The 15,518-nt window shown below is 44.9% G+C and overlaps 1 protein-coding gene across 2 annotated transcripts in view; it reads left to right on the plus strand.

Annotated features, from left to right (window-relative positions):
- LOC119399260 (WD repeat-containing protein 47) overlaps window positions 1–15,518 on the plus strand; it is a 148,612-nt gene that overhangs the window by 20,172 nt on the left and 112,922 nt on the right. For both annotated transcript variants that reach the window (XR_007416511.1, XM_049416772.1), the window contains exons 4-5: window positions 754–1,871; window positions 7,263–7,377. Coding sequence is in view for 1 of the 2 variants with exons in the window: in XM_049416772.1 (XP_049272729.1) it covers window positions 754–1,871; window positions 7,263–7,377 (1,233 nt within the window). In the remaining variant the exon portion in view is untranslated. The remainder of the gene's footprint in view (window positions 1–753; window positions 1,872–7,262; window positions 7,378–15,518) is intronic.

Consider the following 15,518-nt stretch of genomic DNA (forward strand, 5'->3'; position numbering starts at 1 on the left):
AATGTGTACACAGACATGTACGAGTAAACCACTGCATCTGACCGTGGTTACTATTCACATTCCTACCTTTGCCTTGCATGGTTGTGGTTTTATGAACATGTATTTGATGATGTAGCCAAGATACAAACAATGCACCATTGTTTAAAAAATAATTCAAGCTCCACTTGGTATTTGCTTTCTAAGCTGTGCGCTAGGAGGTGCTTGTGTGACCTGCATAGAAACTTTCCTGCGAGCATGGTGGTGCATAGAGTACTGTAAAATCCCGAGCAAGCGCCCTCCCTACGGTAAAAGATAATCCGACAAGATTTGGAGTGGGGGCGCTTGCTCAGTCATGGATCAAAATTCAAGATGGTGGCGGAAAAGCCGCTCAGAATAAAGAAGGCACACACGTGCTTCTAATGAAATGCTTTATTGAACGCGCATGCATTCACTGTTTTTATTCACCTGATCGGGTAAATAAAAAGAGCGAATGAAACAATGAAAATTGCGGGACGGGGGGGGGGAGGGGGGTGCTTGCTCGGTGTAGGGCGCATATTTCAAATCTCCCGAAAAAGAGAAGGGTGCGCTTGCTCGGGATTTTACGGTGCGTTATGCTTTTGTGGCAAGAGCACCATTTTGTATCCTTGACTTGTCACTTGCTATAGGGGATTGGTCTTTATTGTGTTAGCATATAATTGTGTGCACTCTGTTATGCCCTGTAATATACTGATTACCCATGGATCATTGCAAAACGTTGTTTTCTTCATCCCGTAGGTGTTGCCCCTTGTAGAGAAGCTACTACCATCTCCAGTAAAGTCTCCTGTGTCAGTTCAGCGTACATCGTCTGGTGACCGGCTGGTCCAGTTACTCATCAAGGGCATTTTGTATGAATCCTGTGTTAACCTGTGCCAGAAGAAGGCAACCCTCCCACCGAGCAGCACTCAGGATGACGAGTTTCACTTTGCTGAACTCCTAGGAAGTGCCGATGCCGATCTCAGCCTACTTTCATGGCTTCAGTGCCTCCCGCCAGAAGTGTTTTCTTACCCATTTGAACAGAAAGTGCTCAATGTTGACATTCGGCAGTTAGTGAAGCCGTTCCTTGAAGCGTCTTGGACGGAGCAGATTCTGGCAACGCCAATCAAGCCACGTGTCTTTCCACACTCAGCCGTTCCACGCACGCCAATGAGCCGTTCACTCATAATGGCCAGCATGGAAGGTGGCCTCTTTTCTGCAGGCAGCCATCCAGCGCTCAGTGGTTGTGCCAAGATGGCCCTTTCAATGGCTGACCTGTCCTCATCCATGTCACGGTCATTTGGGGCCTTCCATCTTACGGGGAAAAAGCTTATGAATACATCCGTTGACCGGCTCTTTGAAGTGGGTGATGTATTCAGCACGAGCTGCACAGACATTCGGCCAGGCACGTTGCCTGATTTACTCAAGGAAGAAGAGGAAGAGAACAAGGATAAAAATGAGAGTCAAGGCAGTGATGAGTTTTGGAAAGAGTTTCAACGTCTCAAAAGGAACCTTCTTCAAAGAATGGATGCTGCTGTCACAGCCCCGGCCGTGCCGCCAACTGTGGTTGAAAGTGAAAAAAGGACGTCAAACTCGGCAGACTCGGTGGTGGCACTTCTCTCTTCCCCAGTGCGGACACCTCCCCCTACATCTGCCCCAACAAGTGCCACTAGCCCTGCACCTTCACGTGTGAAACCTTCTTCTGTGACAGCACTTATGACCACAGCATTGATGCCAATTGGCCAGACGGCACAGAAAGGGAGTGTGAAATTTACAACAAGCACACCACGAAATCCAAGGACAGCACCTGCTCATGTAACAACAGTTACGATAGATGGAGTGGCGAAAAACCTCTCTGAAGATCTCCGGTCCACTGACAGGTAAATGACTGCTGTGGTTTGTTTCTTGCAAGTGATTCCAATTTTTATTTGCTCCTTAGCTGCAGTACCATGTGCATACTGCAAAGTGTTGCAGTATTCAATGCAAGGTATGAACAGGCAACTTTGTGTGATACTTCTCCAAGGGCAACACAAGTCGGAATGCAAGCTAGTCGAGAGCTACTGGAGCACACCTCTTCATTTCTACATTTGCCCCTCAATAGAACATTGTACAATACATCCTTTGTTGTGGAACTTTGAGACTTCAGTATGTTTTGGGAACTGGTACACTGTAAACTTTCAATTATTCAACTCATGGCTAACTTTATTTTTTTTTTTTTTGTTCAGTCCCGGGTGAAAGTTCCAATCCACGCATGGACCAGATCATTCATTGTTTTGATGCTGAAATTGACCCTCACCAAAGAACTCAAACTTGCCTGGTTGGTGCAAATGTGTCCTACTCAAATGTTGGCCTCAGTTGGGGGAACCCATTGATGTGTCTGTCTTCATGATGCAAGGGCATTGTGAATGTATGAAACATACACTATCATCCACCATAACCTAATTCTTGGCCTGCCCCAGGAACAGTTAAATGAAAATGACATTTAACAGCAAATAATTACTGCCTTTACTTATTTCTAATGCACCATTTCTTTTAATTGAGAAAATTGTTCTGCATATTGCCTGCACAGTGCACTTGAATGAAAAACCACATTCACTGTGTTAGAAATGCCGATGGCAAAAGCAGTTGAATTAGCTTGAAATTGATTACACTGCACTAATTTCTAGAGGCTGCTTTTTCTGTATCTCAAAGCTGTGATGAGTTCTTCACATGAAGAACATCAATTCTCCCATTGGACATAACAGCCTAACTACACTAATTAAAAAGTTAATGTAACTTTCTTAATTACTGTCCCAAATGATGTCTTTAACCATCTTAAGATGCCTGCCGCTACAGAAAAAGCAATTCTTAAGGCAGCGAGCAAATATTGCAATTTCCTGATTTTTGAGGATTTTGGACACATTTCTTGAAACACCCAAAGCATAGGGGCCTTTATTTGTAGTTTTTGATTGAAGTGTTGTAATTGTGAGATAAAGGGAAATTAAAGTGGATGAAAAAAACAACTTGCCGGTTGTGGGGCCCGAACCCTTCTATAAATTTCCATTCTATGAAGGTCAGCTTACTTGGTTTTACCTTCTTCTATTTGTTAGGATTGGAGACATGCTACATTACTCATGTTAAAAAATTTTAAGTATACATTATATTTCTTTGTTTAGGAGTTTTATTATTATATGATATTTCCCTTTTTGAATTCATAAAAATTGGGTGCCCACTAGGTTCGGGGGTGTGTTAGGACTGAACAAATAATCAGACTTTCAGACAATGATCAAACTGCCATTTTAAGCTGCAATGTGTCTGGACATTTCTGCTTTTCTTTTTTAACTTGATGTGCCAGAGAATGTGAACAATATCATCATTTCTGTCAAGTTTGAATTAAAAGAAATTAATAGTAATTCTGCTCTCACTGTTGTGTAATGTGGCACAATGTACATTTCGCTGCTAATATTTACAGTGAGGTACAGATGTGTATACACCTGCCAAACGTGGCTAGAAGAACACAAGCATGGAAATGTATCATTAAAAATTTGAGAGAGAGAGAGAGAGAATTTGTTTATTTCATATTGTACATACTGATAACAAACACTTATCAGACCTGTAGCGAAAGGCTAGTTGTAGGTCCAATACAAAAGGATAGGAAACCCTCGCACAGCATGGAATAGAAAGAAAAAAATCAGCAGTTATAACATTAGCAATGAACAAAAAATGTCATTACTGATTTCTCAAATCAATAGTAAGTAAAATAGCAATGAACAAAAAATGTCATTACTGATTTCTCAAATCAATATTAAGTAATTAAAAGAACCAATAACTAACATATATTGGAGTCCCTAAGAACAAGGTAGGGGCTACATACAGATACATTGAAAAGGTAGTGACATGTACAAGAAAATAAGGAGTATGAATATCTATCAAACCTTTATCAGGCAAGATATGTCTATTAAACGGCAGAATGCGTACATAATGGGCAAAAGAACAAAACGGGAGAAATACGACTTATAACACTATCATGCAACAGTAATTGCACAGAATCAGCTGTAAAATATATAAGTCGTTTAGAACTAGCAAGATATTTATAACTCACTCTATCTTTAACAAAGCAAGAAAATATTGTTTCAGGGCACTAAGGAAGTTCACAGAGTTAATGATTACCGCTGGGAGCCTGTTCCAGGTCTTAATTCCTGTGAACTGGAGCATGTGTTCACCATACACATTGTTACAAAATTTATGCTGCCATCACCAAATTAATTATACAAATTGAAGGAAGCAATATTTATTGAATATCGCCACCTACAGCACATCAAGTAGGCCTTATTGTCAACGTGTGCAAACCTAGACATTGCTTGCTTTTCATGCTGCCACGTGCCGACCGTTTTTTCCGGGTAAACGCGTGCTTTGTGTGAAAGACGGCATGGAGAGGAAGAAGTGCACGTGAAATGCCGACCGCTTTCTCCGGGCAAACGCGTGCTTTGTATGAAAGACGTCATGGAGAGGAAGAAGTGCAATGTCGGTGACCACGTGAAATGTTTCAAGGCTTACCACACCCGCATATAGCACCCCTAATGCCCAGTGTCCTACATTTATAAGACAGCTTGAAAAACAGTGTTGCGTAATAAATAAAGTAAATAAAGTAAATAAAGAACTTGTGCTTTCTTTTGGGGGTAGAAGTACACTTTTTGAGAAAAAAAAAAATTTGTTTTCTCATTTTTTTTTCTGAGTTTGGGCATATATGGGTTAATGAAAGATGGAGATGATCAAAGTGCTGGCTGGCCACAATGTGGTGTGTGGGAACCAGATGCATACTTTTCTCTTGCTAGAAGCTGCTGCTGCACCCAACTTTGTCTTGTTTCTCTTAACTGCTGTGGCTTGGGAAGGTATTATTGCTCTGCATGGAAGACTATATATATATATATATATATATATATATATATATATATATATATATATATATATATATATATATAGTGAATAAAGTTGATGTAAATAAGCAAGTAAGAACTACCTAGGAGTATAATAGGGAAGCCAGGGTATGATATACCGGGTGTCCCAGCTATCACGCACCACGGTTTTAAAAAAGAGGAACAGCGTTACGCGAAGCGAACCTACTGTTTATTGCTCCTAGTACACTGTAGTAGCTGCTGCAAATTTTTTGTTAATTAGGTTTAATTAATTATTCATAATTGTATTTATAACTCAACATGTACTCGCGAAATTAGGAACATGTCATTGAGGCATATCTAGGCATGTCCAAACGAAATCTAACTGCGCAATTTTGAACAACGTGCTCATTTTTTTTCCAGCTGATAAAGAAAGCCCGCAAAATATGAAAAATAACACGTGACTACGCTTCCACCCGCAAAGGAAACCAGCGCCCTCAAATAAGCTTTCTGCAAACAACCGCTTTGCCTGTTGTCCGTGGCCAGAGACAGCGTTCCGCATTTTGGCAAGGGTACAGGTCGGGTGCCTACAATATGCGTCGCAATTTCGCTGGGATTTATTCCGTTCAATAGTACGCCACTATCATTATCCATGTCTCACGGCCGACTGTTCTCATTGATAACGCGACAGGAGCGCTGTTCTGATTACGGCCTGACTCTGTAAAACCAAGCGATGCGATTCTTTGGCAGGGGAGTGGCAGATAGGGTGATCCATTTTTTTTCAGCATTTTTTCCTTGATACTGGCTACCTCATAGCGAGCTTGTTTGAGGGAGCTGGTTCCCGATGCGCGCAGCGGCCTAGTCACGTGTTACTTTTCATATTTCGCGGGCTTTCTTGATCAACCGGAAAAAATTAGCGTGCAATTAGCACGTTTGTTGAAAATAGCGCAGTTAGATGCGATTTTAACATGCCTAGATACGCCTCATTGACATTTTGACAATTAGGTGAGTACTTCTCGAGTTTCAGTTATAATTATGACTAATTAATTGAACCTCATTAACAAAAAAATAGCAGTGGCTACTCGTGTACCAGGAACAATATGCAGTGGGCTTGCTTCGTGTAACGCCGTTCCTCTTTTTTTAAATCGTGCTGCGTGATAGCTGGGACACCCTGTATAGCGGGGGACATATACTCGTGTACCACCTACATTTGGTGCCTGCATATATTTTCAATACAACCTGAGAACTTCAGGTTATTGTACAGAAGAGTTGTGTACCAAGTCCCTAACTCTGTTCTGGCCATTGTGATGATTACAAGTGTAGACAATGCACATATAACCTGATTAATGTGCATAAATATAATTTTATTACAATAGTCATTCAAGCTAAATTTTGTTGTAAAAAAAGTATATTGAGGTCACTGTGCAGGTAAAGCCAATCTGTTTGGCTTCCAATTTGACATATGTGGTTGGGTTTACTTCAATTGAAAAGTAAGCTAGATACTAATTATTTAATAATTTAGTTGCCTTTTGATTATGGATTTTATAAGACATAATTTCATTTCACTCAATAATGCATTGTTAAGTAGCATTTTTAATAATTTCATAGATATATGGTATGGGCAAGAAAACTCTCTGGTTATTTCAATAGAAACCCTAGATTTGTTTAGCATATCAATGCAACCAATAATTTAAAAGTGACACCTTAGTAGTAAACTGTTAGGACATTGGTAAATAGTGAAGTATGAAAATTATTGGCTACACTTTCGAAGAGCTGGTGTATTAGTAACATGAAGGAAAAGCTCACATTTAGTGTCCTTTGAAAAAGGAAGTAAATCTGGCTGTGTACTGAGAGAGCAGGTTAAGCGGTAGGCATAGGCAAAAGTTGTAATAGATTCATGTGCAACATTAAGATGAGGCACTGTTGCTTCATTACAAGTTTCAACAAGCGAAATTAACTGACCTGTTCATGCGCTTGTTCGCTGTGCGATTCCACTGCACAGTGAAGATGCCCCCTTAGGCATTAAATAATCTTTTCTTGAAAGAGAGGTCACAGTACCTGTCAAGTCTCTCAGTTTGCTGAACTGTAAAGATTGGCATCCAGTGCACATTTGCATGGGTCGTCCTCCCTTTGTACACACTTAAAAATAAACCAGCTCATTAACTGCATGTTGAAATAGCATAATGAATATCAATTTCTGGATTAATTAAGCAGGAGGTTGTATCTTACATAAAGATTCAAATATTTTCACACTATCATAAATGTTCTTGCCCCTATCGTGGGGGTAATTCCAGTGTAGTATGTATGCTTGTTTAGTCCACCTGCCTAGTACTTGCAGATGTTCCTCGAGAGGTTTGAAGGAAGTGGTGATGTGTTTCTTGGGGCTATCTCTTCTAGCTTTCCAGAGCACAGTGACTCAAGCGTTCATTCAGACACACGGTCAGCAGGTGCCCAGTCTCGGTCATCTGTGCAGCCTTCCAACGCTGGATCAGCGAGAGTTCTCATCAACACAGTCAGTGCCTTGTCTCTGCATGCTCATATACTTCTTTCTCTCTGTGATGCATTTTGGTGTTATGACACAGCCGGCGTCGACCGGGCGCATTGAGAGTGAAGTACACAAAATTAACGTGCCACTGTTGTAATAAAATTTCGGGAGTTTGTGCACGGTTCATTCCAGCAATGTCTAGAACATAATGCAGCGGCGGCAAGTCAGGGCTGCTATGGTATGTGGCTCTCGGGTTGAGGATTCCTCGTGGACGTGTTCTGTGGTTCGGTCACTTGCTCCGTGGGTTCGGTAAAGGCGAACCCCCCTCGCTGCCTCCGGTAACTGACGCGTTTGCTACGAGTTCTAGATAAATGAGGCTGCTTCCCTCTGGTCTAGGGTGGGATAAGGAAGAGATTGGAGGTGGGGTGTTTTGTGGCGTGCCGAGACTCTTCATTGAAGTGTGGGCATTTGTAGAGGGGAACCGCAGGATATACTGCCTAGTACAGAGAAAGATGGGGGTAGGTGTTTGTTGAAGGCAATGCTTATCTGCCGACCCATCCCGCGATAGTTTTGCGTGGAAGGTGGCGGCGGGGGAATGGGGCAGATGCGACATTTGGGGTTGGAGTTCAATAATTATACGCTTGCAGTCAGCAGCAGTCTTCGGCTGGTCTGCGAGATTGAGCTACTTCGATGCGTGTATGCTATTTGTACTGCGCAACGCAAACAGAAAGGTGAGAGAGAGAGAGAGAGAAGTGAACTTTATTAAAGCACCGGCGGAGGTAGCAGGGTGCCACGCAGGGCCCTCTTGCTACCAGACTATATGCAGTCATCAAGTTGCGTCTCGACGCTTACGCCGGGGAACCCAACGTTCTCCACGAGGCTGTCGCCCCTGGGTCCCGTCAGGTGCGTCCCTGCGCGTTTGGCGAGCGAGAGCTGTCTCGATCCGCTGGACCGCCTGTAGCTGTTGAAGTCCTGAGCCGTTACGGCACTTTTGTTGCAAGTGTTGTTGCTTTAAATGCGATAGCAACATATTGGAATGTTATACGAAGTTAAGCTGGCAGCTCACTCCGTTAGGAAACGCGGCCGCTGCCGCGAGCGAAGTGGGCTTCAACGCAAGCTTTTGCGATTGAGAGCACAATACGTACGAACCTATGATCCATCTGCCAAACATCTCTAAAGATGCAGGATACGGTGCACGCGACCGCGCGCCCGGTGGGTCAGAGGGCTGCGCTGCGCGGAGTCGTTGTGGGGATGGGAAAGGGAGTGAAGTAAGAGAGTGGAGAGGAGGGCTATCTTCTCGAGATATGAGCTCCCGCGTCACCGAGCGCCAGCCCGGGGTACCTCTTGTCCCATTGGAAGAACCGGTGAGTGCCCGGCGGCACTGGGAATCGAACGCAGTGCCTCGCGCATGGGAGGCGGGCGCTCTGCTCTAACCACTCGACTACCGCTACACGCGCTTCACCAACACGCATGCTTTACCATTACATACGCGCACTTTCCTTCCCCCGTCTCAACGGCGGACAGACCTATAATCAACACCTCGCACCCTACCCCTCGTTGCTCACGCGCTGCGGTGGTCATCAAAAAAAAAAAAAAAAAAAGATCCCTGCGCACTCATCCCAATTCTGTTCAGCCTCCTTCGCGAGCGTGTACAGTGTGCGAAGGCGCGATAGGATTCTATGTTACTTGATCTGCCGTGATAGCTCAGTAGGTAAGGTGTCGCGCTGCTAAGCTCGAGGACACGGGCTCGATTCCCGGCCACGCCGGCTGTATTACGATGTGGGTGAAATGCAAGAAACCCAAGTGGTCAATATTAATCCGGAGACCACCACTACGACGTGCCACATGATCATGTTGTTGTTTTGGCATGTAAAACCACAGAAATTGAGATCATTAAATCGTACTTGGACATTATACGTAACATGACGGCGACGGCCAATTTCCGCTGAGAGCAATGGTAGCAATAAAAAAAACATGGCTGATCCCTCTGTCATAGGAATCGGTATAACACGAAAAGGAAACGTGTGTTCACACAAGTAGTGCTTATTGTGTAGTGATATATGAGAGCTTGTACAATGTCTATTCGTGTTTGGCAGCTACAGCACCGTTTTGACGTGGATGCACCCATGTTGACGGCATGTCTCCATCGCGACGACTAACGCCCATGATCATGATTAAACCGTTGTGGTAGCTGACGTTGTGAACATATATTTGGACACAGCAAATCGTGAATCCCGCGTAAGGATGATATCAACAAGCTCATATCAACATTGGTACCCGGTATGCACTTCTTCAAAGCGTCGTCAATTAAGGAGAGGAACGGCACGGTGTGCGCTTTCTAGCAATGGGTGACCGACGCCTGCGCTCATGCATACACTACCGCACACTGCGCTTCAGCAATGCGGGAGGTAGAGGTTCGTAGCCTGAGCCGCAAATGCGTGCATCCCGCTGTGCTCTGTCTCGCAGGCGCTAGTCCCGCTCCACCAAGGCACGACATTTGCCCGTCGAAATCGCGTCCTTTCTGCAACGCGTATTGCAGCAGTTTTGTTAGTCGGTGCTCTCGAAATCGAAGCAGTCGGCGGCGGAGAAATCCCGTTGGTGCATGTGGAAGCTGCACTACTCCGATGAGCCGACGCACGCTCATCGTAACCAACGTAAGAACGTAACCAACGTAACTGTGTCAAGGGTGCCACGGCGATGCCAGCCCGGCCAGTGTACCCGCTGGTATCGAGACGCTGCAACCATGACCTCCGATATCGCGCGCAATCTCGGAGTAAGCGCTAGTAAGTGTCGATCGTGAAGCATTACGTCTTTTCATTCACCTCTCACAGACAGCGGCACCGCCCCGCCCCGCCCTGCCCCGCCCCGCTTCGCGCCGCCTACCCACACCGCCAACAGAGAGCACCGTGCGAAAGAGAATGTGTGAAAGATATAAGGGGCGTTCGCGCCGTGTCCAGCATCTGCCGAGTTCGCTCTGTCACACGGCCACCACCGAACTCCATTTCACTCCGTTCGGCATTTAACTACCTGATGGAGCATTACGAGAATGGAGTTGTGGCCGTGCTACACGGCTCGGTGCAAGCTTTCGACGGTTGCCGCATGGGGCAGAAACAGCGCTGCTGCGCTCGTCGAAACGAGCGCAGCAGCGCTCGTTTCGCGCCTACCACTGTGGGGGCATCGACCCCCACAGTGGTAGGCGCGAAGGGGGAAACAGGTTTGGAAAAGACAGGTGCAAGGGACACAGGACCCACCTTCCGCGAAGTAGTCTTGGGAACGGGAGGGGACAAAACAACAGCAGTAGCACGCGCTAGTAACAGGTGCAGTGGCCAGGTGCGGGAGAGTCCACCAGAAAAGTCGGATCACGTGATAATCGCCGGGGACTCGAATTTAGCTACATGCGCAGAAGCAGTCAAGGAAAGGGTGAGAGGCGACAAACGAGTTTTAATAGGAAAGTTCCCGGGCCATAGGCTGGGATCAGTGATGAGACAAGCTAACGCAAAACTCGCAGCTAAGTCTAATGGACGTAACCTCGTGATAATCGCGGGAGGTCTAAACGACGTCTTGAGTAACGAATCAGCCGAACTAGCGACCACATTGGCGAAAGGGGTCGATGACATGCGCGCCATTTCCCCTCAGGTGCAGATAGTGGTATGCACAATACCGGAGGTACCGGTGCGTGACGGCAACCTGCAAAGAGCGGTTGTCGACGCAAACAAACAGATATGGCAGATGAGTAGAGAGAAAGGCATCGAGGTAGTGGAAATAAACAGAGAGGTGCACAGGTGGGGTGGTTTTCGAAGAGACGGAATACACTTCGATAGGAGGCTTGGCCATGAGGTGGGTTGGCGTCTTGCAGGACGCGCAGTAGCTTTTTTGGGGGGCACGCGGGCCCTTCGGTGCCCATGGTAGCTTGTAATGAGGAAAACAACCAGGGGGACTCTTTGACAGGTAGTATAGCGAAAAAACAGAGAAAAGGTAAAAGAAGGGAGAAGGCGCGTGTTGCAATTAGTTACATTAACATGCAGGGTGGCAGAAAAAAGGCAAAATGGTTAGAGATTGAGGGACAGTTAAACAAGGAACAGATAGGTGTTTATGCGGTTACAGAAACACACCTTAGAGACTTGGAAGAGCCACCACATATTGAAAATTATGTTTGGGAAGGATGTAACAGGATCACATCAGAAAGGAGCGGTGGGGGGGTTGGAATGCTAATTCATAGCAGAACAAAATGGGAGAGAGTGAAACAAACGTGTTCAGAGCACATGTGGGTTTCGGGCACAGTAGGTGGAAAGAAAACGTGGCTAGGTGTAGCTTACTTGTGGACAGGCAATAACTGCAGAGAAAAGAATCTGGAGATAGTGAAATGCATAAGCACCGATATTAAAGAATTTGGTCATGATGCCGAGATAATCCTTCTAGGGGACATGAACGCTCACATTCATGACCTTGACGGATATTCAGACACCAATGGCAAGTTATTGCTAGATCTCTGCGAGCAACATAGTCTTGAGATAGTTAACGTGGGGCCTAAGTGTGAGGGGCAGATCACGTGGGAAGTCAGAAACAGGCAATCGAGCATTGATTACTGTCTCATGACAGAAGGAATATATGACAAACTTAGAGAGATGAGAATAGACGAAGAAGGCATTAACAGCTTAGGTAGTGATCATAAACGCATAATATTACAAATGGGATATAAAACTGAAAATAAGAACATAGAATCAAAGTTTGGCAGCTCGTATCTAAATGACAAACAAATAACAAATATAGCCGCAAGAGTCGAGGAAAAAGTAGACGAACTACCAGGCAAAGTCTGGAAGTATAGTGAGCTGCTACATGTAATCACGAAAGAAATGGAAATAGAGAAGAAAACTATTTGTCGGAAAGGAAAGAAAAAGCCAAAAAGTTGGTGGAACAAAGAAATCCGGGAAGCGATCGAGATGCGACGTCAGGCATCACGGGAGCACAGAAAGGCAAAAAAGGAGAAGCGGCCACAGGACGAAGTCAACCAAATATGGGAAATATATTTAGAGCAAAAATCCATTGTGCAGAAATTAGTCGAGGCAAAAATTAAAGGTGAAAGTGAACGCTGGATGACAGAGATTCGCGAAAAGAAGAAGGCCGCGCCTAGGATATTTTGGAGCCATCTAAAAGCGCTGGGTAGGAAGTCTCACAATGCAACAACATATAGTAGATGAAGGAGGAAATAAATTGGAAGGATATGAAGCGCTAGGTTACATCCGAAAGATAACAGCCGATTCGTTTAAAAAGGTCCCCCAGGGGATTCCCCCGGTGAGTAAAAGTACGCAAAGGAGAGCAACCGACGAAGATGTAGTACTAGAGAATTTCAATTGGAAGAAGGCCGAAGGAAAAATTCCTAAGCGCACTACTCCGGGCTTAGATGGGGTTCCCGTCAGCCTCATTAACGAACTCGGACATAACACTAAAGAAGCACTGCTGAAAGCCGTAGAAAAGTGCTTACAGGAGAGGGAAATACCAGACAGTTGGAGAAAAAGTAGAATGAACTTAATCTATAAAGGCAAGGGAGAAAAGGATAACATTCGCTCGTATAGACCGCTAACAATTACATCGGTGCTATACAGGTTGGCGATGCAGGCAGTAAAATTAAAAATAGAAGCGTGGGTAGAACAAAATGATATTTTGGGAGAACTTCAGAATGGATTTCGAATCGACAGGCGGTTAGACGATAATCTGTTTGTTCTTACCCAGTGTATAGAAATATCTAAAATAGAAAACAGGCCCTTATACGTAGCTTATCTAGATATCACCGGGGCGTATGACAACGTTAATCAGGAAATTTTGTGGGATATATTGAAGGAAGTGGGCATAGGTGACGACTGTGTACAGCTTTTGAGGGAAATATACCGAGGAAATACAGTTTGTATAGAATGGGAAGGAATAAGTAGCAAGGACAGCGTTGAAATTAGCAAGGGGCTGAGACAGGGATGCCCTTTGTCCCCGCTGTTATTCATGCTGTACATGGCGAGGATGGAAAAAGCGCTAGAAGGTAGCAACATTGGATTTAATTTGTCACACAAACAGGTCGGAGCGATGGTTGAGCAGAAGCTTCCAGGTCTATTTTATGCTGATGATATTGTCTTATTTGCGGACAGTCAAGATGATATACAGCGACTGGCAGATATATGCGGAAGGGAGTGTGAGGCTCTAGGACTAGGATTTAGTGCAACAAAATGTGGATTGATGGTATTCAATGATCACGGAGACCATACGGTATTAATACAGGGCCAAAAAATACCGAGGGTAAGCGAGTACAAGTACCTCGGAGTATGGGTAAATGAGGGGGATAGATATATGGAGGTACAAGAGAAAGCATCGGTAGCAAAGGGAAAGAGGAATGCTGCAATTATGAAGCACAGAGCTTTATGGGGATACAATAGGTACGAGGTGCTTCGAGGGCTGTGGAAGGGTGTGATGGTTCCGGGGCTTACATTTGGGAACTCAGTGGTGTGCATGAAGTCAGAGGTGCAATCAGGAATGGATGTAAATCAAAGGACGGTGGGCCGCCTCGCGTTGGGCGCTCACGGGAAGACGACAAATGAGGCGGTAAAGGGTGATATGGGATGGACAGGCTTTGAAGTGAGGGAAGCGCAGAGCAAAATGAGATTCGAAGAGAGGCTGAGGAAAATGAAGGAGAGTAGATGGGCAGAGAAGGTTTTCAGGTATTTGTATAGAAAAAGCGTTGACACGCAGTGGAGAAAAAGAACTAGGAGGCTCACCAGTAAATATACGGCTGGCAGTGCGGGCGATATGGCAACAAGGAGCATTAAGCGGAAGGTCAGAGAGGCGGAGAGGACTTATTGGATGACAGCGATGGAAAAGAAGCCGGCTCTGAGTAACTACCGAAAAGGAAAAAAACGAAATAAGGAGGGAAAGGTTTTATGATAATTCAAGGGGAAGCGCTTTACTGTTTGAAGCAAGGTCGGGCTGCCTTAGAACGCGTAGTTATAAAGCGAGATTTAGTAACGAAGAAGAACAATGTACATGCTGCGGGGGAACTAAGGAAACGATGGAACATATACTGATTGAATGTGGCGATATTCACCCAGGTATACGTGTGGGCACGAGTCTACATGAAGCCTTGGGTTTTAGGGACAACAATGGAAAGCTGAACACGTCCGCGATAGAAATAAGTAAGAGACGGTTAGAGTATTGGTGGCAGAAAAGTACAGATAAAGAACAAAAATAAATAATGGGGGAAAAATAAGGTCATTCTGCCTTAAGAGGCAGAGAGATGGACCGTGAATTTATATTTTTGGTATAATAACATAGATTTAATCAATGTAGATAAGGTATTAGGCCAACATGAAACAAGGAAGCTCTTTTTTTTTTTTTTCTTCGAGCCTGGTGGCAGACATGTCACCGCCCCGTTTTAAAGGGGACGCTCATAGCATCCATCCATCCAAACGTCCAATTTTTTGCCTCTGCAGTCGCCTTTAAAGCAACAAAAACGTGTTTTTGTGTGTTGATGAAGTGCTCGGTATCACCATTGCTGTCACAGTGCTTGTGCATGCGCCTCACACGTGCAGAAACAAATATCGCGCGACGCTTCACAGCAGTACTAGCCACTGTAACAGCAGCGGCTTGGCGAGGCGTTGGTGTGGAGAGTACAAGCGCTGATGTCCGAAAAAATACAACTAAAACTTACACTACGGGGCGTGAAATGCTACGCAAAAAAAAGTGCATAGTTTTTAAAATTATAATTCAGCTCATTAGGACGATTTTGCTAGTGCGGTTTTCATGGTAGCAGTAGCTGGCTGGGAACGAGAGTACTCCATCGAGCCGAAATGGGCATAACCGAACTTCCTCCACCAAAAACTCCATTTAACTTCCTCAGCGAAATGGTGACCGTGTGACATGAATCCCATCTCCCTCGAGGAAAAGACGAGGGAGTTAAACGGAGTTCACAGGTGCCCGTGTGACAGGGGTAGTCGGTAGGGCGTCGGGCGCTTGCCGTCGCGGCCGCAAGATCGTGGGTTCGATTCCCAGCGGGGGATCTTTTTCTTGTTTTTTTTTAAATGCGAAGCATTTCTTAGCGAACTTCTGCGACTTTGAGCGTATCTATCTATCTATCTATCTATCTATCTATCTATCTATCTATCTATCTATCTATCTATCTATCTATCTAT

Source organism: Rhipicephalus sanguineus, chromosome 1, assembly GCF_013339695.2.
Source record: "Rhipicephalus sanguineus isolate Rsan-2018 chromosome 1, BIME_Rsan_1.4, whole genome shotgun sequence".
Lineage (NCBI taxonomy): Eukaryota > Metazoa > Arthropoda > Arachnida > Ixodida > Ixodidae > Rhipicephalus > Rhipicephalus sanguineus.